Source organism: Toxotes jaculatrix, chromosome 14 (assembly GCF_017976425.1).
Source record: "Toxotes jaculatrix isolate fToxJac2 chromosome 14, fToxJac2.pri, whole genome shotgun sequence".
Lineage (NCBI taxonomy): Eukaryota > Metazoa > Chordata > Actinopteri > Toxotidae > Toxotes > Toxotes jaculatrix.
This window is the reverse complement of record NC_054407.1, coordinates 15,720,058-15,740,429: the sequence shown is the minus strand read 5'-3', so window position 1 is coordinate 15,740,429 and position 20,372 is coordinate 15,720,058. Positions and strand designations below refer to the sequence as shown.

At 40.7% G+C, this 20,372-nt stretch overlaps 1 protein-coding gene across 3 annotated transcripts in view; it reads left to right on the top strand.

Moving 5' to 3' along the window:
• The window catches only part of LOC121192950 (adhesion G protein-coupled receptor L2-like), an 82,835-nt gene extending 74,610 nt beyond the window's left edge, over window positions 1–8,225 (top strand). The window contains exons 19-21 of one of the 3 annotated variants that reach the window (XM_041054993.1): window positions 1,339–1,435; window positions 2,487–2,612; window positions 6,083–8,225. In XM_041054993.1, coding sequence (XP_040910927.1) covers window positions 1,339–1,435; window positions 2,487–2,612; window positions 6,083–6,945 — 1,086 coding nt within the window. In that variant the 3' untranslated portion in view covers window positions 6,946–8,225. Of the gene's footprint in view, window positions 1–1,338; window positions 1,436–2,486; window positions 2,613–5,432; window positions 5,672–6,082 lie in introns of those variants that run through there. The other 2 variants (XM_041054995.1, XM_041054994.1) reach the window with 2 other exon arrangements.
• The last annotated feature ends 12,147 nt before the right edge of the window (window positions 8,226–20,372 follow it).

Sequence of the window (20,372 nt, the reverse complement as noted above, 5' to 3'; positions counted from 1 at the left end):
GAGAAGTTCTTTTTAACTAAAGGCCAAAACCAACCAAGGACAGATCGTACTAACAAGTATTGACTGTGCAGCCAAAACCTGATGTACTGTAACCTGTTCCTCAGTACCATGGGGCTCTATTATTGTCCAAAAAGGTACAAAACACATCAGTGATCCACACTGTTGTGCTGGGTAACATGCTCCTTCATTATGATGAACAGGGGCACCGCAGTTTATTTTGAGTGACTCCCACATACAACATCATAGTGGTGTAAACACTCACTGGTGCACCAAATGTGCATTAATCTGTGGCTCAAAATAACACTGTTTACTCCTGTCTGAGTAATGTTTGTTAAAATCTGCTGTGTCCAGATGTTAAAATTAAATTATTTTTGCCTTTTTAGAAAAGAAACTGTATGCTTTGAGATCCATTTTTTAAAGATTTACATCCTCTGGAGTGAGTAGCATTGGACCTGGGAGCAGCAGACTGGTGAAAAACTAAAGCTCACACAGTTGGTTTTGGTTCTTTCAGTGGTTTCATTGAGAAAAAGAAAAAACAAAATATCGTCGGCCTTATCCTTTAGTAAAGACTTAAAATTTTCAGTTTATTTTCATTCTTTCACTCGAATTTTGTCATTGAAAAGCCGAACCTCTCGACTCATTCAACCAAATACACAGTTTGGGGCAATGAAGTAGAAATCTCACCTTGGTACAGTACTCAATGCCATGTTTTAGGCTTCACATTGTAATGTTAGAGCTTAGTTATCACGTTGTTAGGCTGCCAAGGTTATATATCAAGGGATGTTTTTTTTTTTTTTTTTTTTTTTTTAGATCAAGAAGGGTTACGGTACAGTGCTGCCAGCACACAGACAGCATTAAACCTGCCTTTTTAAATGAGTGAAAATAATTTTTTTTTGGTACTTCTATAACTGTTATCGTGGTTGGTAGGTAGACTCTGTTTGAAAAGGAAGAAACAGATAAGAAAGTACTGTTGAACTGGAAGTAGAGGTCTCTTATAATCTCTCCTCTGGTGACTTTGTGAGATCTATCTTAAGAGCGCTTCTGGGAATTTGGTGGCGGCTCCTGCTCCTACGTTCCACAGTAAAAAGAGACTCTCAAATTACAAGCTGTAAGATTCTCCGTGTATCCATTTTTTTTTTTGGGATCAATAGCACGTGGGGGGCTTTGTTTTACCGTAGCACGACCTTGTCATCAAGCAGTGGGTGAGCCGAATTGCAAATACAAGTGTAGGCTTGAATCACAAACCCGCATAGCCACTCAATCCTCAGGACCAAAAGCCCTGAATAACATCGGCACCATGTTGAGTCCTGATCAATGGCTGCTTTTCTCTCTACCCAGAGCCGCATCAGGCGGATGTGGAATGACACAGTGAGGAAGCAGTCGGAGTCCTCCTTCATCTCAGGAGACATAAACAGCACCTCCACACTCAACCAGGGTAAGCAACCCTTTCTTCCACCAACACCAGACGAGACACGCACGCTGTTCTCTTTGCGATGACGTTCTGTATTCACAGTAAACACTTCAATGGATGTAGCCTACTTGGCTCTGTGGCAGCTTGGAAAAGAAGAAGATAAGACCCGATTTAATGTTACGTTTCTGTCATCGTTAGGCAATCAAAAAATAGCGTTAAATGCTGCCTGTGTATCAGAGTTCACAGAATTTTCCCGCACTTTCCTTCTCGCTGGGATCATCTTAAACGAAGACGAATAGAGACAGAAAAGAGGTGCGATATTTTAGTCTGGCATAAAACATTATTGATGAGGACTGGAGTTGAAATTGAAACAACCGTGACTGGAGAGACTCATCTTCACCCCGGAGTGATTATCAGGATGGAGGTAGGGACAGGAAATGAGCAAAGTCAGGCTGAGGTCAGAGCAGGTTTTGGGACAGATCCCATGTCTGGACTGTGCCAGCGCAGATTTGGCTGTAGTTATGAATTGGTTTACTTTTTTTTTTTTTAAGCGCATACATGCCAGCACAGAGTTTCTCAGCGATCCGTCCAAATGACTGAGGATAGTTATTACATTCTTGAGGATTTACACAAGCGCACTGAGGATGATAGCGATACTGTATTATTCATGGCAGGCCACTTAGACATGTTTTGTCTAGTGTCTCGACTGGATGAGTTTGTTTAGATGAATTTGTCTCACATAAACACTGCAGCTGAGTGTGTTGCTATGTTTTGGTCAACACTTGTCGCGATAATATTGTTTGTCAGTTACATCAGGTGACTGTTTGGATAATGTTTTGCTTTGACCAACGTTTCTATGGCTTCTTCGTCCATAATAGAAGGCAGACGGATTGTAGGTCATAAATCTTTTGTGGTGTCTGATTCTGGACAGCCAGTGTCAGTGTTTGTTTATGTCGACAGCTACCCAGTGCACCACCACAGACCGTGAAGTACAGTACCTCAAGCTCTTTTTTTTTCCTCGACTGTTTTTTCCCTCCTGATTTTTCTCCCTCTCTCTCTCTTCCTGTTATTTCAGGGATGACTGGCAACTACCTCCTAACTAACCCTCTCCTCCGAACCCACGACACTAACCCTTATAACAACCTGCTGGCAGAAACGGTGGTGTGCAACACCCCCTCTCCACCGGCCTTTCACTCCCCAGGTGCACATCCACCCTCCACCTTTATTCTTGCATAGATTTGTGTTTGTTTTAAAGCAGCAGTTCAACATTTTGGGAAATGCTGATTCACTTTCTGAAGGGGAGTTAGATGAGAAGATTGACACCACTCTGCCTTTTTTTTGGTGGTGGTGGGGGGTGGGAGGGTTATCTGCCAAAAAAAACAGTCCAGCTCATAATCCCCTGGAAACAGCGAATTTTCATTTTTGCACTTCAGTTTTTGTACATCTTAAACAAACCAGACATAGCGTGTTAATTAGTGAGCTTCAGAGGTGCTTGTAGGTGGATTTTGTTACCACTTGACGGAGCCAGGCTAACTGTTTCCCACTGTTTCCAGTCTTTATGATTAGCTAAGCTAACCATCTCCTGGCTGTAGCCTCATGTTTAACAGACATGATACGAGAATGGTATCAATCTCCTCATATAACGTTCTGCCAGAAAGCGAATAAGCTTATTTCCCAAGATGCCAAACTATTCCTTCAAGTGTGTTAGATTTATTAAAAACATGAAAACGCCTGAGGTTGTGGCTGTGTGACACAGCATGAATGAAACTGTTGAGAGTAATTACACTAGATTTACTGTTTGTTGTTCTTCATTCACACCTTCTCTGTATCTTCAGTAGTTCTTATCTACACGAGTTTCTCCTTTGTAAACACAGAAGGAGATAAAGCTGAGAAACGTCAATGCTATCTTATCTCCTCCACTGAGCACGCATATGGGAATTCCTCTGTGTTGAATATGAGCTTTACACATTGGTCGAGATCATTTATGTTCTTACCCTGTATTCATGGTTGATATCTTCACATTCTTCCTGTAGTTTACCTCAAATTAGATCAAGCTGGATTTAAATCATGTCAGTGTTTATGGTGACCTAGTTCTTTACTGGCAGAGCAAAAGAAACTCAATTAAAGAAAAAAAGAAAAAAGGCAAAAAAAAAAAAAAAAAAACGACCACATGACGCAATGCGGGCAGAGTCATAGCCCTCAGATATTCACAGGCATTTGATGATAAAAGGGAACGTACAAAAACAGCAGTATAGCGCAAGTGTGTAAGGAAAGGATATGCAAGTAACATATAGCTTTAACCTGCCGCAGTCATTGTGGTCTTATTTTGTGCTGCGAGCTCGCTTTAAGCACAATGAGAGCACCTCACACTCAGAGATAATGAAGCAGGGTTGGGACCAAACTGTGAAACAGTGTCTGCAGAGAAAATCAAAGACAATTCGTGGTTTTTTTTTCGTGAGCTCAGCAGCAGCCGCGGCAGACGCAGAAGTCAGCGTGTGTGCAGACAGCTTGTGCTTTATTGCCCTAAAATGTTTACCTGCTTAATCATTGTAGGATAATTGCATGTTAACATTGGAGTGCAGGAGATAGATGAAGAGCAGCGATATTTAATTAGCAGGTAATTTTGAATGTCAGCATAAACATCTCTTTTACCTGTAGAAATTCTATCCCCCCCCTCCCCAATGAGGTGAACCTGCTGTATTTAGCTGTGTTTAAACACAGGAGCAACAGAGGAAATACGACCTGTACTTATTTAACAGTAGATCAAGAGGCAGTGACAAACAAGAAAAATTCAAGGATTTAACATATGGCAACCAGTTTGTGTGAAGCAGGCAACAGTGTGACACACAAATGTCAAAACCTGGTGTGAAGATCACCAACCAAGTATGAAATCCGTGCAGAGAGACTGTCAAGTTTAACATAAGCTTTTTCAAAATTTCCTCTGCTATAGTCATTACATTTAGCTCCTGCAAAAGGATGAGTGTGTCTTCTATTATAAGTGTATTAATACTAAGTAATACTCTGCAGATGTTCATCCGATGCAGTAAAATCTGTAAGGGGAACATCTTGGATGAATCTCTGCTGGAACGGTTCCCAGAGTGCAGCTGTCGCCATGTCCAGTTGAATTCTGTTCACATCATTTCCCCCCTCTCCCGGTAGACAATACCTGTCTGCAATAAAATCACTGCCTGCGCATAAACAAATGCAAATCTGGCAGAAGGGTCTACCCACAGAAGTGTCTAATAATCACCCACCCCCCTTTTTTTATTGCCCTTTTGCTCTCTGTGCTCCTCTTCTCTCTAGTTTTTGATGTTTTCAGTGGGATTTTTTTTTCAGTTGTTATTATCCATTTTCTGACACGTTCGTTTGAAAACAAAGACCACAGTTCCCCCTTCTTTGTGTGTAACGACTGCCCGTTACGACATCCCTCTCACCCTACAAAATGTCAGCCTTTCACTTACAGGCTCACAGTGTACCCAGTAAATAAAATACTCATATCAAATCAAACTAGCCCCCTTTACTTTCATCCTGCTACTTGAGCTTAGTCATAGAGCTGCACAAAATTAGAGTGCTGCATTGTATGCGTGAGTGGGTGTGTGTTTCTGTATTTGTTTCACATAATACTGATAGATGTACACTTCAAAAGGGGGGGCGTGTCATTCAGAAAGAAATAATTTCATCAGGAAATGTTCCGTCTTTTACTGTAGACTTTTTAAAAAGACTGTGCTTGCTGCTGAACCCTTTCACCTGCTGAGTCCAGGATTCAGTTGTCCTTGATTTGTCCTTTAGCTCTCTCAAACTGTTAAACACATAATTTCCCTGTCATTCTCCATCCACCTACAACAATTTGTGTAAAGCATCACACGGGCTAAATTATAGTTAATTGCAAGGACACAATCTGAGAGGGATCGACTGAATCCAGGCTGGATGTTACGAGCTTCCACTTTTGTCTTATTTCAGTGATTTTGTTGTTTCTGCTGCAATTGAAAAAAAGCATCTGTTTTACTTTTTTGCACATCAGCTGTTCTTAGGCCAGATAGCCTGAGCAGACACACTTGATGTGAGTGGTGGCAAAGTGAGTCATTGCACCGTGCCTGTCTGTCGTGGTGTGTGGGGGTTGTTGCTGTGCTTGTGGGGGCCCCAGTGCAGAGAGGTGGCTGGCCATCTGTGTTCAACATTACTCTCTTGTCTTGCCTTCTTTAACCGAGTGGAATGTTTTATTCATTGTTAATGTCACAACACTTCCTCATCAGCTCGTATTCATTCATTTCTTTTACTCTCATCCTGTCTGTTGCTTTTTGTATGCTGCTGTGTTGTTACCTGGTCATCAGCTACTTTGAAATGTGTATTTTTTTTTTTTTTATTTAAGCTTTAAGTCATCGCCTGTTCTCATTTCTCCAATATTGTTCAGGATAATTTCTTAGCTTGGCTATAATGATATTCAGCTGTAATGAGGATGGACATGTTGGAGAGCTAATTGGGTTCTGCTATGAATTTTAAAAGTTTTTGTATCTGTATAAAATTAAAATTAGAGCTCCAGAGATCAAAGAGCACAAGAGTGAAGTGTCCTGAGCAGTATCACGTAAATGTGGATGGTGTAGTGAAGACAGTTGTGTTTTATCAAAGGGTGAAAAATTAAATCTCATGCGCTGCTTTTGCCTTTCTTTGCAGGACAGCACTCCCTGAGCAACAGCAGGGACATCAGCGCCATGGACACCCTCCCCCTCAACGGCAATTTCAACAACAGCTACTCCCTGCGAGACGAAGACTATGAGGCCGTGGGCGTTCGAGCCACGGGTGACCTGGGGGGCCTCAACCTGGACGATGTCGCTTTTGAGAAGATGATCATATCTGAAATTGTCCATAACAACCTAAGGCCCCGCGGGGCCCCCAAAGGTCGTGACGCCCAGAGGGACAGAGCCTTGCCTCCCCAGACCAGAGTGACAGTGGACCGAGGCGGGGGTGGCAGCGGCAGCGAGGATGACGCCATTGTGGCGGATCACGCTGAGGCCTCATCCCCCCAGAGAGGAAGTGGAAGAGGAGGCCACGCCACCCTGGAGCTGCTCCTGCACCCCCACCACAAGGAGGCGCTGGAGGCCCCCCTTCTGCCCCAGAGGACTCACTCCCTGCTCTACAGCGCCCAGAAGGCCCCTAGGCGCCTGGAGGGGCAGGGCGGCCATTGCTCTGAGACTGTTACCGCAGTGGAGGACATGGGCTCCCATTCACCCAACAACAATAGAGACTCCCTTTACACCAGCATGCCAAACTTGAGAGACTCACCCTCGCCCTCAGCTTCACCATACCCCCCTGAGGAGGAGGAGGAGGAAGAGCTCTCCCCCTCACCTCGGAGCGAGAGTGAGGACGCTTATCATAAAAGCATGCCTGAGCTCGGCGATGCGCCGCAGCCCCTGTCCTACTACCACATAAACCGAGGCACCAGCGACGGGTGCATCATCCCACCCAACAATGAAGACTGCGCACAGGAGGGAGAGGCACCCACCGACGGACAAATGCAGCTCATTACCAGCCTCTGAGCTTTTGTTTGCACAGGTTTTCACAGATGGGTGCTGTTGGTTGATGTCAAGAGAGCTGGCGAGCCTGGCTCCGCACTCCGCATGCTCTTCCTGTTAGGACAGGAAGTGAAATGTTGTTGGGTGGGAAAAGGAATGAATAAATGACTTTTGCACACAGATCTCATTAACACACAAAACACGTCCATCCGAGGCCAGACAAATGTGGACTGTGAAAGCTCTGCTGTTGGACTAAAGAGGTGCAGAGAATAACACATAGGCCACTGTGTCACAGATAAGCCTGGCATTTTTGTTGTACGGAAAGAAGAGCCGAAAAATGAGGGATTAAAAAAAAAAAAAAAAGATACTCCAAACAAAGAACTATGAAACTCCTGACATATTCCTGGGGGACTTTGCAGAACCAGGGTCTTTTTAGTCATGAAGTACAGAACTAGAACTAGTGTGGCTCCACTACACAGTCAGGACTGTAAAGTTAAGAAACCACTAATTCAGACTCAGGCCTTATATTTTCTCTATTGCACATTTAACTGTTGTCAAAGTAACAGCTAAAGAAAATATATTTTGCTGTACCACTAGTGTAAAAAGAAAAAACAAAACAAAAAAAAAGAAAAAAAAAGAAATGGCAGCCATTCAGTAGTTATGCCCTTTCAATGTTAATAAGATTCTTCAGACAAGGTTAAACAAAATGGTGGAAATGTGCTTTTTTCCTCTCACACTTGACTCGTTGTAGTATGTTTGAATATTAAAAAAAAAAAAAAGAGTTTTGAGAGATATCAGTCCATATGAAACCATGCTCACGTCTCTGCTTGTGAAGTGCTTTTGCTTTCATGAATGATGAGTTTTTGCCAGTAGTATATTTGTTAACACCGGGCCATGCACAGATTTGGAGTGAATTGGATACTTGTGTAATTTATTTTACTTGAAAGAAATTGTCAGGTTTAAAGACATATGTTCGTGTCAATGCGATATTGCAGTTTTTGCGGACATGTTTCATCCTTCGACACTAATTAATTTATTAACTGAACTATTCAGAAAAAAAAATGGGAAAAAAAAGAATGTGGTTGGAAAGTGTGAAAAGTTGTTGCAGCACTGATTAGGTTCATTTTATTTCTTTTTTAAGAGCCCATCATCAGCTGATATTTAATTCAACTCCTGTTTGATATCAAATAAATGTGAAATTTTTTCTTGTTCGCAGATGTCTGGTTGCTTATTCTCATTTTGCATTTAAAAATCTGCTATGATCCAAACATGTAGTAAAATGACGATTAAAGGAAAAGACTGGTGATACTGTATATTTTCCTTATTTTCAACAAATCCCCAAAAAAGACCAAAACTAACTTTCTGACCATCCCAGCTTTTTTCAATTTTTCGTTCTGGAATCTTGAAAAAATGGTCAACAATATATAATTTCATTTTTTAAAAAATGGCTTAATAATTTTCTTAAACAGCAGGGCACTGTGGGTTTTAGCAAACTTTACTCAAACTGAAATAAAAAATACATTTGTCAGGTACTATTTGATGTGCTAGTGTGTGACTGAGGCAGAAAAAAAAAAACCTATGGTGCCCATGTTCATTGTAATGAAGGAGCTTGACTCCCAGTGCAATCAACTGCTTAAGCACACTTTTCTGAAACACTCTTGCTCTCCTCAAAACACTCAATCACCGAGCAATCACCACACCACTTCAAACTGAGCAGCACAACTCTTCGGTCGCTCAGTCAAAAATGTAACTTTTGCAAGAAAAGTAAATAACTTCGGCAGGACCTTCATCACTGCTGCCAAAATAAAATGTCTCATTGCTAAAGTCAAGGCAGACAAATGTCAAAGGAGCTGTCTCAGTGAAACACAGTTTCTTTATTCTCTACAACATTTATGCAATGTATATTGTCTCGTCCTCTGTACTTTCATATTCGTGATTGAAAAGTATTGACAGTTGACTCAGACATGAGGATTTGCACAATGATTATGCTGATGAACATGAGAATTAAACAGAAGAATGGAAAAACAGTTTAATCCACTTTGACCCAAAGCAGCTCATCCAGTGGCGGTTTTTGGCACGGGCGAACCGGGCAGCCGCCCGGGGCAGCATCACATGGGGGGCGGCACAACCACATGAAAAAAAAATCATCTGCGCCGCTAAGCTGTTTTCTATTATCTATCATATTACTATGTGGGGAATTGGCAAATTGGCGTCATCCCCATCTCCCAGCACGCACCACCAGCATATGCATGTATAAACGGCACCCTGACTCAGGGTGGTGGCTAGGTTGGAGTGTGGGAGTCGTCCCTAGTGATGATCCTCTGACGAGGCTCCGACACATGCGCGGTAGCTCATGAGGCAGTTGTGCTGAACCAGTGTACCGATGTGTGGTTTGATCACTGACGTTCGAAGCAGGTGAGTGCTTCTGACGTCATACGAATCACCTGATTGGTTCGGTTTGTCATGTGAATCACGTAGGGGGATCGAGTGTGTTCAGAGATAGGATAGCTCTGTATAGTGGCGGTCATTTGAATTTTTCGGTTTGTTGCGGTTGTTAGGTGTTTTGAGAGTTAGCAGTGTTGATAGTGTATTTTTGGAGAATCAGTGTAGATAGAGCAATAGATATAATGTATAATTAGATATAAAGAGTTATATAGATAGGTATATAGATATATAATTCTAAATAATGTTAGATATAGATAAGACATATAGATTCATTACATATACATACACACACACCCCAGCCTCATCTGTGCCGTTCAGACGGATCAGATGAGGATGATCACTCTGTATTTGTAGAGCACATTTCATGAATGTACCAGCACCGTTTCAATGTTTCACAACACAAAATATAAGTGAAGATTATGTAAGGTTACAATCAGCTATGCAAAATAACAAACATGGTCTTCTATTATTATTATTATTATTATTATTATTATTATTATTATTATTATTATTGTGAGGGTGGCCGAGAAACCCGGAGTGAAACAATGAGCCGCAGCAGTCCGGAGCAGTTCCAAATTCCTTTTTATTCAGCAAAAATTAGAGTCCTGTTCACAAACTTTACGGCCAAAAATGCACATTGAAAAACTCCCTTCTCAAGAAAACAATCAAACACAACAAAGGAATTACACTCTAAACTGCCCGTCTGGCTATGCCCCTGTAGTTTGGGCCCAAGGCAGGAGTTACAATCTGGAGCTGTGTCCTGGAGCTGAGACTCTTCCTTTTCTCTCTCTCTACCTTCCAGCCACCACAGCCTCCTCCCTTTTATACTGCTGGGCTACACCTTCCCAAGCAATCAAAATCAATTATGTCTCCCAGCATACTTAAGTAATAACAATATCAAATAACACATTGTCACATCGAAGTTCAGCTATATTTACTTTAAAACCACATATTACTTTTTAAACAAGACACTTATACTGGTTATTTCAGCACAAAAGACAAAACACCCCTCCCAGTCTACCACACTTGGTTTCTTCCCCTGTGAACCCCCTATTTAACCAACTGGAAAGCTCCAGCTCAGGTTTGGCTGTTCCTGGTCTAACAGAGGAAGAAGGGCAACAAAGAAAACAGGTAACACAATTCAAATTCAACTAATCAAATACCCAGTCACAATGTATCCTCTCCCCCTCACCCTCTCCTCCAAATGTTCACATCACACACATCTCCCCAACACTTTCCACCAGGTATCAACATTTTGACAAAATCCACCTGAGTGTTTAGCGCATGTGCCCCACTTTAGGGCACGGGGTCTCCCCGTGACAATTATTATTAGAAAAGTACTATTTATCTAGCTCCATGACAGACTCCCCATCTCCCAGCATATGCATGTATAGACGGCACCCTAACTCAGAGGTGGTGGCTGGCTTTATGGAGAGTGTGGGAGCCATCCCCATCTCCCAGATGCTGTTGTTATGTGTGATTGTGTATATATTTGCCACTTTTATGTATATAGAGTATATTTATTTAATTTCTGATAACTTTAATTTCTAAATTGTTTTGGCAATGTTGGAGTTGGAGATTGTTATAATATAACTATTGTTAAAACATGGCTGTTTATGTTAAATGTCTTTTCTTTTTTGAGGGGGGCGCTCAGAGGGGGTGTCGCATCGCTGGATTATTTGAAGATACTTTTGCCTTTGACTTCAGCATGAAAGCGACAAGAAATGCAGGAACTGTTGTGACAGAATGAATTATAGATTTGAGGACTCTGTGTTTGAGAATCATGATTTTCGTTTGACGCTTGTGCCAAAGCAACAGAGAAAAATTGTAAATAGATTTTGGACAACAATGGAAGCCTTATCGCTCAGAGGAATAAGGTAATTCTGGCTTTGGCTACACAGGCATCACTTGTTAGTCATGGTTGGATTAATCTGGGCCCCAGGGCCAGAATTTGTTGTTGGGTTCCTACTGATCTGCACTGTGCTGTCACAGTTTGATAATTTCATCAGACACCCAGAAACCAACCTGCACTGTAGAACTGAAATGATTAGTTAATTACTCAATTAGGTGATTGACAGAAAATTAATTGGCAACAATTCTGATAATTGATTAAATCACTTTTTGAGCAAAAGTGCCAAAAATTGACTGATACCAGCTTTCTATGATAGTAAACTCAATATCTTTTTTTTTTTTTTTTTTCACCGTTGGTCAGACAAAATTAAGCATTAGAGCAATCAATCAATTATTAAAGAAACTGTTGCACATAATAATGATGATAATTGTTGCCTTACAGCACTGCTGTGATGGATTAATATTGCCTTGCCCAAGGTTTTCTGAGTGTTACAGAGAAATTAAAGCAATCTGATAAACCACAGCAGTACAACAAATTAAGTCAATAAAAATTAAAACAATGAGGGTCTGAAAACTAGATTTTATCACAGGGCGCCTACTGCAAGACTAGGCCACAAGATGGAGGATGGAGGACCAGTCATAGTTGATAATGTACTGTACAGTGGCACACATATTTAACAAATCGATCAAATCATGCAGGCCCCAATGACGTGGAGTAAACCAGGGGATTTTGGGGCTCCTGGGCAGTGGCCCACTTTGTAATCCAGCCTTGCTGCAGTAGCACCATTTTGTTGTTGGCTTTGTTATTTTTGTGGGAGCTGTCAACTGTGACTGAAAAAAAAGAAAAGGATATCTCCAGTATGCATACATTATGACAGTAATTATGCAAGTTTAACAAGACGGGCCATAATCATTTTTGTTCAGTCTCTGGATCTAAATCATCCGAAGAGGAGACGGAGCAAATGAGACTCACTTCATAGATTTAGCAGATTTAGCATTCAGCACGTCTTTCATCCGTGGCTTTCCAGGAGTATCCTGCTTCTCAACTGACCACACAGACACTCAGCAGACGTACAGTACGTGCAGTCACTGTAGGATCTGGGTGGTGCACTTTATTAGTTCGAGCTGGGTGCCAGTGTGCTGTCAAGAGACTGATGCAGAGGCCAAGGCAAAGCTCTGAGTCCACTATGGCTCTCTGCCTTTTTGTTTGAACATCATCCTCTCAGTTTACACAGAGCCATCCAAAAGCCCTGGGAGACACCAAACCGGTCTGCAAATTATACGGAAACTTGGCTTCCGATCAGCTATAAATCAAATTAAATGCAAAGTTGGTGACCCGATCACCGTTGACCCGGAATGGGCCATTGTCAGTGAAAGCTTCCTTATTATAAACACTGGAGAATCGACATGGCAGCTCACAACAGGCTTCACATAAGACTAACCCTTCAGGGTGAGTGTGTGTGTGTGTGATGTCACTGTGAGGAGGGGAAGTTTCCCCATCTGCATTTTCATAACAGACAAAATTGTGATGAATGAATGTGCTGAGCTCCCTTTCCCAAGCATAAGGATCGGTTTGGCATGATGCATATATATTGGTTCATTATCACTAAGTCATCTGTGCTCTGTATTAGCTCTTTCAGCCTATGATCTTAAAGAACATTGGATTCTGAAATTGAACAATATATAGATGATCACGTCCTTTCCCCCAATAAGACTGGAGGGGTTCTTGATACAAAGATCAGCATTTCCTGGGCTCTCCTTATCCTGCTGTGATGATTTCCGGCCATTCATCCTCTTCAAAGCTACTCCCCTCCACCTTTGACTTCTCATTGAGTCGCTGACATTACCATCTGTGATTATCTGATTATACTATGATGCAGCATATTAGCCATGCAGTGTTTGCGTTGCAAATGAAAAAGTTGTCAAAGTTTGTTGGAGATGAAAGTGCTTCATTTATCAACTCATCTTTTCTCTGTTCCCAGTCAAAGCCCATCTTCCATGGGGCAGTGGCAAATGAAGGCGCAATAAGGCTCAGTCCGAGAAGACATTACCGTGTTTTCATTTAGATCCGTTTGATGTTCCAGCCTCTGGTGATTTGGACATTATTTCATGTCCATCATCAAAAAGACATCAAACAAAATCAGATCACAGAGCCCGGGCCAAAATGTGATGCGTGTGTGTGTGTGTGTATCTGTGTGCGTGTGCTGACTGCTTGCAGCCTATGTATACACTCGTACGTGTGTGTGCACTTAAAAGTGAGGTATTTTTTCCTCATGAATTATCCCAAACTTTGCTCAAACCTGGAATGAGTATTATGTTTACAGAATCAGCTTTTTGACCTGCTTCACCAAGGTCTTGCTTGGAAATATATAATAATAACATTATTATTAAAATGAAAAGGTGCTCTTACAGACAGTGTTTATATTCTTGGATAGCAATCTTTTCTTTAGCTAGTGCAGGAACTATGCATAATTACATCAGCAAAGCCACAATGCAGAAGGAGTATTATGTTTCCTCAGGGCCTCTGTAAATGTACAGCTTACATTCCTCTACATTTCACTCTGCTGCAGGAAGATAAAGAACATCTGAATCTCTCTGCTGCCACCGTCCCACCGAGCAACACTGCACCGCCTTGGCTGACTCGACTTCTCTGTGTGCGTTTAAAGCTCTGGTGAAGACCGAGAACTCCCGCCTGCAGAAACAGCAAAACAAGACGAAATCAGGTTGCCTCAAATTTTGTATAGCTGTGGCACATAATGGGTGAAGTACTTATAGGCTGTGTTACAGGGTGGATGTAAATGTGTGAGCATGTGTGTTGTGAGGCAAAGCTGCTCACACAAATATAGAAACCACAAAATGTTGCTCCTAAGATCCTGCTGTGCTGTTAAAATTAGCCATTTTGTTGAATAATCTTCCAGTGCAATTGTTGTAATTTAACTGCACCGCAATTCCTTTTTTAAAATTTTATCCTTATGGCATTTCTAGTTTGTTGTTTTAATGCTTGTTAGGATGTCACCACGTCTAGCCCCATCCAGCAGAGGGCTTTTTAAAAAGAAATACGGGCTTCCTCCTTGACTTCCACAAAGAAGCCTCTTATGAGAGATTAAGACTTTAGGCTTAAAATATGCTCAAGAGTCCTCTTTGAGTCCGGCTGAGAAAGGCTTGATATCATTTCTTTCCTGTGCGTGCGTGTGTGTGTGCTGAAATGAAAGAAAGAAAGAAAGAAAACGTAAGCGTTTGAGATAGAGAGTCAGAGGAGAAAGTGAGAGAAAAAGAAGGGGAGAGATTGTGAGACAGACGGAGAGCAGCAGCAGTCTAACATGTCAGAAACAATCCGAGTCTGAGCCCCGCAGTTGTAAAACTGTCATACCTCGTAGGAAACACCAGCAGTGACCTCAGAGTTGGTCTAAGGTAGCCTGTCACACCCATTATACAGTAAACACTCAGCAGAGGCCTGTGTTTTTGTTGGGTTGTCTCTGTTAAAATAATAGCAATGCATTCCCCCCGAGACACAAACACAACATGTGACTGCTATTAGTCAAAAGCTCAAGAGAGGAATTTTCCCATATTTAAGCAATTGGTCCCACAGTTTTTGGCCATTTGCGTCAAAATGTAATGATTGTAATTTTTAAAAATGCAGGACTGGGAGAAAAGAAAAAATAAAGAGAATATGTGAATAAACTCCAGTCAAGCATGTCCGACATTACTCAAACGTGAGAAACACACTAGAACATAAAATATGGTCATTTTTACTGTATGTCCCACTTCAAAGTGCCTTTTGATATGTCAGTTCAGAGAGACAGTATTGTTAAAGACAGCTTGGACAGAAAAATCTTTGATAAATAGGAGAGAGATTTTTTTTCTCCCTCACTGAAACATGCACAATATGGGATATAAATGCTTCTTGTTTTATTCAGTGGAATTTCAGAGTGATAATTACAGATCAGTCACACAGATGTTTTCCATATATCTCTGAAACCGTATAGCCATTATTTACATGAAAACTCCACCACTGCGCAAACACATCTGTACCTATTTTGCATTCCCAATTTATTACAAAAAAAAAGGGACAGAAAAAGACAAAACATGGAAACGAGGCACTGCTGGTTTGATTCTTCTTGTGAAGTTCTGCTTCAGATTTGAAGTGCAAAACCGAAAACTGAATGTTATGATAGCTCTGTTGCAGAAGTGGTGCATCAGACATCAGACTGACAGTGTGGCCTTGTCAGTGTGCGCTTCTTTTGTTCCCGACGACTTCTCTGTTGGATCACTGAAAAAATTTATAGCATTCAACAGCAGGATGTCTTTGACTAATGTTTTATTTAAAAGGTTTTTATTCACAGCTAATTTACTTACAGTTGCTATAATCACTCACCCAGGATGTACCGAGCCTCGTCTGAATGTGAAATACAGTGGTACAGTAGCATGTGGAGATAATTATGAAGCTAAGATAATCAATGTCATGCTTGAAGTTGCATTCAAAAGATGCCCAGAGCAATGTTTTCTTGGGCCATTGGTTTGAAAATCAAAGTGACGGGTTCAAGAAAAAAAAAAAGAAAGAAAGAAAAAGAATGAAAGTTGAATAAAGGTTTTGCTTCAGCTTGGAAACTGCTGCAGAGCTATGATGCTCTGAGCTGTTACACATGGTGACATGTTTTATTATTGCTTTCTTGTAGACACTAAATGACCTTTACTACAGACTATATCAACAAAGGTTCGTATTTCGTCAAAATATTTGGTTTAGGAGTTAAGACGGACACAAACCACCCACAAACACATGGAAACAAAAGAAACTAGAACAAAATAACTGGAATGTTTAATTGTGACGTATGTTTTGGGAAGATTTTGCTGTCTAAACTTCCTGACAATGTTAAAAAAAAGAAAAGAAAATAAAGAGCTTTTTTTTTTTCTTTTCCTAGAAATGTTTCTCTTCAGACTCACTACAACACACTGCACAAAATATGCTTTACTTTGATCGTCTGGAAAAAAAAAAATTGTTGACACATTTATAGAGGTGGAGATAAAATTTCAGACGGAAGCTCCTCATCAGTTTGCCCTGAAGCAAGGCACCTTTCCGAGAAGGGTCCAACTGTGGACCCTGAGGTTGCCAGACATCTGAGCCAACTGGAAGAGAGCAGAACCCCCCAGACGTGAGAGAAGTCATTTCCTTTTCTGCCACAAAAGTATAAAAGCAAATAGGCTACATTTAGGATTAATTTACCCGTGTTTTCTGTGTTAAAAATCAGCTGTAAGCTAAATTAAAATCCAAGAAAGAAAGACACAAAATTTTCACAAATGACTAGGCAGATAAAGACATTTAATTAACATCAGTATTTCAACACCAGCAACGTGTGAAAAAATAGCGTGGGGAATCCAACTTAATGCTGACTTTAAATGCCGCTCAGCTAATGTGCTGTCAAAAATTAGATTGTGGTATATAATGATTTTGTTGGTGCTGAATGAAATAACTGTACATTCTAGAGACTATGAGCTTAGGGGCATTTAATTCATTAAAATCAAACACTGACAATAACAAGAGAGGTTTACATTTTCAGTTTTAGTCCACAAGATATATTATATTGCAATCTGTTTCACATGGTTTTACAAGGCTAATAAATGTTAACTTCCCAGTATGACATGCATTTTATCTAATGGCAAACAGACTTTATTTTTTAGGTCAATTTTCCAGAGTATTTCTTCCACACTAGACACACTACAATAACTGTAAACTATTTTTTTTCCCTAAAAAAATAAACCTTAATAAAACTTAAAGTCTTGAGAAGAAAAAAGGTAAAAAGAAATATATAAAATTACTGCTGGAAGTGACATCCCTCATGTTCCCAGAGGTGAGGTCCACAGTTGGACTCACTTGATCTTTCTTCCAACTGCTCCATAGTTTTTCCTGGTTGTGAATGACTGTATGAATGTGAATCAGAGCTCTCAGTGAAAAGGTGGCACGTTCACTCAGACTTGTTAGTTTTCCTGGATAGAAAAGATTTTAAAATGTAAGAATTGTAATAATTCAAAATAAATAATAAATACAGGGGCAAATATCTGCCTCTGTGTTGTTCAGAAGCAATCCTCTTTCTTCTTTTTTTCACTTGTGCAATGTACAAAAGAAAAGCCATTCAGACTTCGGCAGGAGAAAACCCATGGTATTTTATGGAAAGTCACTCTGAGCTGCAGCTCTGTGTTCTCAGTTCTGTGAGAGATCAGACTGAAAAAGCTTGAGGCAGACCAAGAAATCTCCACATTTTCACCTCACACTTCTATACCTCTTTAACATTTCAGTCTAAGGAGAATACAGTACAACACTTGTTCCTGCCTTGGTCACATTGCTCCTTTTTTCCCCTCCCAGAAATAAACGTATTGAGGAGGTGCATTTTAAATGATCGGCTGCATTTCAAGAACTCACATCTTCTCAACCTGTGCCATAGCTAAAAGGGCAAGAAGGGTCTTTTCTGAAAATGTATAAAAGAAAATCCCCCTCTGTGCTCAGAGCCTGTGTTGTGTGCCTTCTGTTCTTTTTTTTTCTTCATCACTTTGTTTTTTCTAAATCAAGAAAGGTCTTGACTCAAGAATGCCTTAAGAGTGCTGAGAAAGTGAATGCTCTGTATTGTGATGTTAACTGAATGAAACGTTGCGGAAGAAATAAGAGACATACGCAGCAATAGTAACAGTTTTTCTCTTTGGGTTTATAACCACAAAAATAAAGATAAATATACAGTATGTGGCCTTGAGAGTGAGTTGTTTTCTCTGAGGTCTAAGAAGTAATGAAGTTCCTCTACTGGTTCCAAATCAAAATATGGCTTTCTGCCTAGTATAGCAACAAAGGAAATTTTATAGATGATGTGCAAAATTTTCTAATGGTGAAGTTTTTGCTCCCAGCATGTCTCGGGGATGGTAGCCATGGTTGGTCCGCTGCTTTGGTACACATTGACAATTATTGGATGAATTGCCATACAGTTTTGTACAAAAGTTCGATGGCAACACGGTAAACATTATACCTGATAAACATCATCATGTTAACATGCCACTGTGAGCATGTTAGCATTCAGTGCAAAGAAGCACTTTCTCTAAGTAAAGCCTCAAACAGCTTTTAACATAGCTATTTGTTAGTGTACAATCTTTTTCCTATGTAAAATGGCCTAAAAGGTAGATCTGTTTTTGTCTTTACACATCCAAACAACTCCAAAAAAAAAAAGAAAGAAAGAAAAAAGAATGAATAGTGCAAAAGGATTGTTCTTGACCCTCTCTTGATTTCCAAACGGCATTTCTTGTATTCCCTGGTGACTTTTTGGGGGTAACTGTCATTTAATGCACCGTTAAAAGGCTGCAGCTGGAAAAGTGAGCAGGAACATTTTTAACAACCTCACAAAGCCCCTAAAGCCTAAACCCAGAGCTGTCTCTGACCACCTCACGCACAAGAGGAAGCCGTCCCTCAAACCACAGACTCCAAATGCTGCACGTCAATCTTTCACATCGGGCTGATGCAATGGTCATTTCACTTTCATTCTTCTGGTTGAACCTATCACGTATTGATTTTGAAAGCATCTCTTGACCATGGCTGAACTGTGCTAAGCATTTAATTCAAATTTGGACGTGGGTGTGTGTGAGATATGGTGGAGACCTTGAAGGCATCCAGGAGAAATGGGGAGGACAGGGCTTGTGTTTTCGCTTATTTCCAGAGCGGGGGAGACGGATCTGTCTTGAATGTACTGGGCATATATTTCCTGGAGGAACTGCAAATCTAGAAGGAGAAGTCATAGTCAAAAAAGATTAATTTCATCATAAAGAGGATATACAGTCAGGCTGTGTCCTTAAGTTGTAGCGTTCGATGAATGTATGTGTCTGAAAAAAAATCTGTTCCCGTAGAAAAAAATGATTTCTATTACCTGTCCTTGAGTATGATAGCACATATAATTTGTCTCCAGGACACCGGTCCATAGAATTAAGGACACAGAGGAAATATTGAGAGCGAGTGAATGAAACATGCACACACATGCATGCAACTTAATAAGAAAAATTGTGTGAGTATGTGAGTCATCAAAGCAGACAACTGGGTAAACGGGAGAACAAGGGGTGCCAGCGTTCATATTAGATCCAGGACCCTGGGGTATCATTGTGTGTTATGAGTTCAACATTAATTGCTGCCTTTGGGAACGTTTGTTCTTGACATAATTACTTGTCAGAGGGAACCCTAACTCTTGATGAAGCATGAGCTGTGTTGGAACATGTTTTGTGACAAATAACTCAGGTTTTTAACAAGACAGAGATGATTCTCAACACTATAAAGAGCAAATGTGTCCCCGCTGTTACTGGTGTTTATACAGTAATTGCAGCTTCAGCACGGGCTCGGCCCAAAAAAAAGTTTAATGTTTCAGAAATTGCTGTATTAGAGAGCTAAAACAATAAAACAATGAGTTGATTAGCAACAGAAAAAATATGTCAACATTTTGATAATAGATTGATTGTTTTAATTATATTCACTCATTTTTTTTCATCTTCTCATTTAAGAGGACTTGTCACTTTATTCCTTTCATTAGATAGTAAATTGTAAATCTTTGGGTTTCAGACTCTTGGGCAAAGAAAACCCCAAAACAAAACAAACAACAAAAAAGATTTCAAAAATGATGACAGGCATTTTTCACTATTTTTTAAAATTTCCTAGGCCCAAACAATTAATTAAAAATAAATAAATAAACAAATACAAATCAGTGGATAGCTGCTGTATTTTTTTTAAATCACATACTATCACTCTGTCTAAAAATGGACCTAAAATTAAACATAAACAAGGTTTGGATCTCAGATTTCAGTGTCACTTTTCACATTTATTGCTCTGCTTGACCATTTGACATGCATGCACGCCCACATCAACACTCTGGGACAGGCACTCATACACACATACATACACACTCAGGCACACATGCCCTGTTGGACTTTGAAGCCTTGCGACCGTCATGTCCATCTTTTCAAACACTGTCCAGACAGGAGAAAAACCTTGGCCATCAGCTCTCCTCTCTGAACCTGTCCATCACTGTCACTCTGGATCAGTGGTGCAGAACTCATCCTTCCACTCCCTCTGGTCCCCGCTGGACTGGACTTGCTCAGTCTAGCCCCTCATATCGCTGTCAGGAGTCCCAACTGACAGCCTG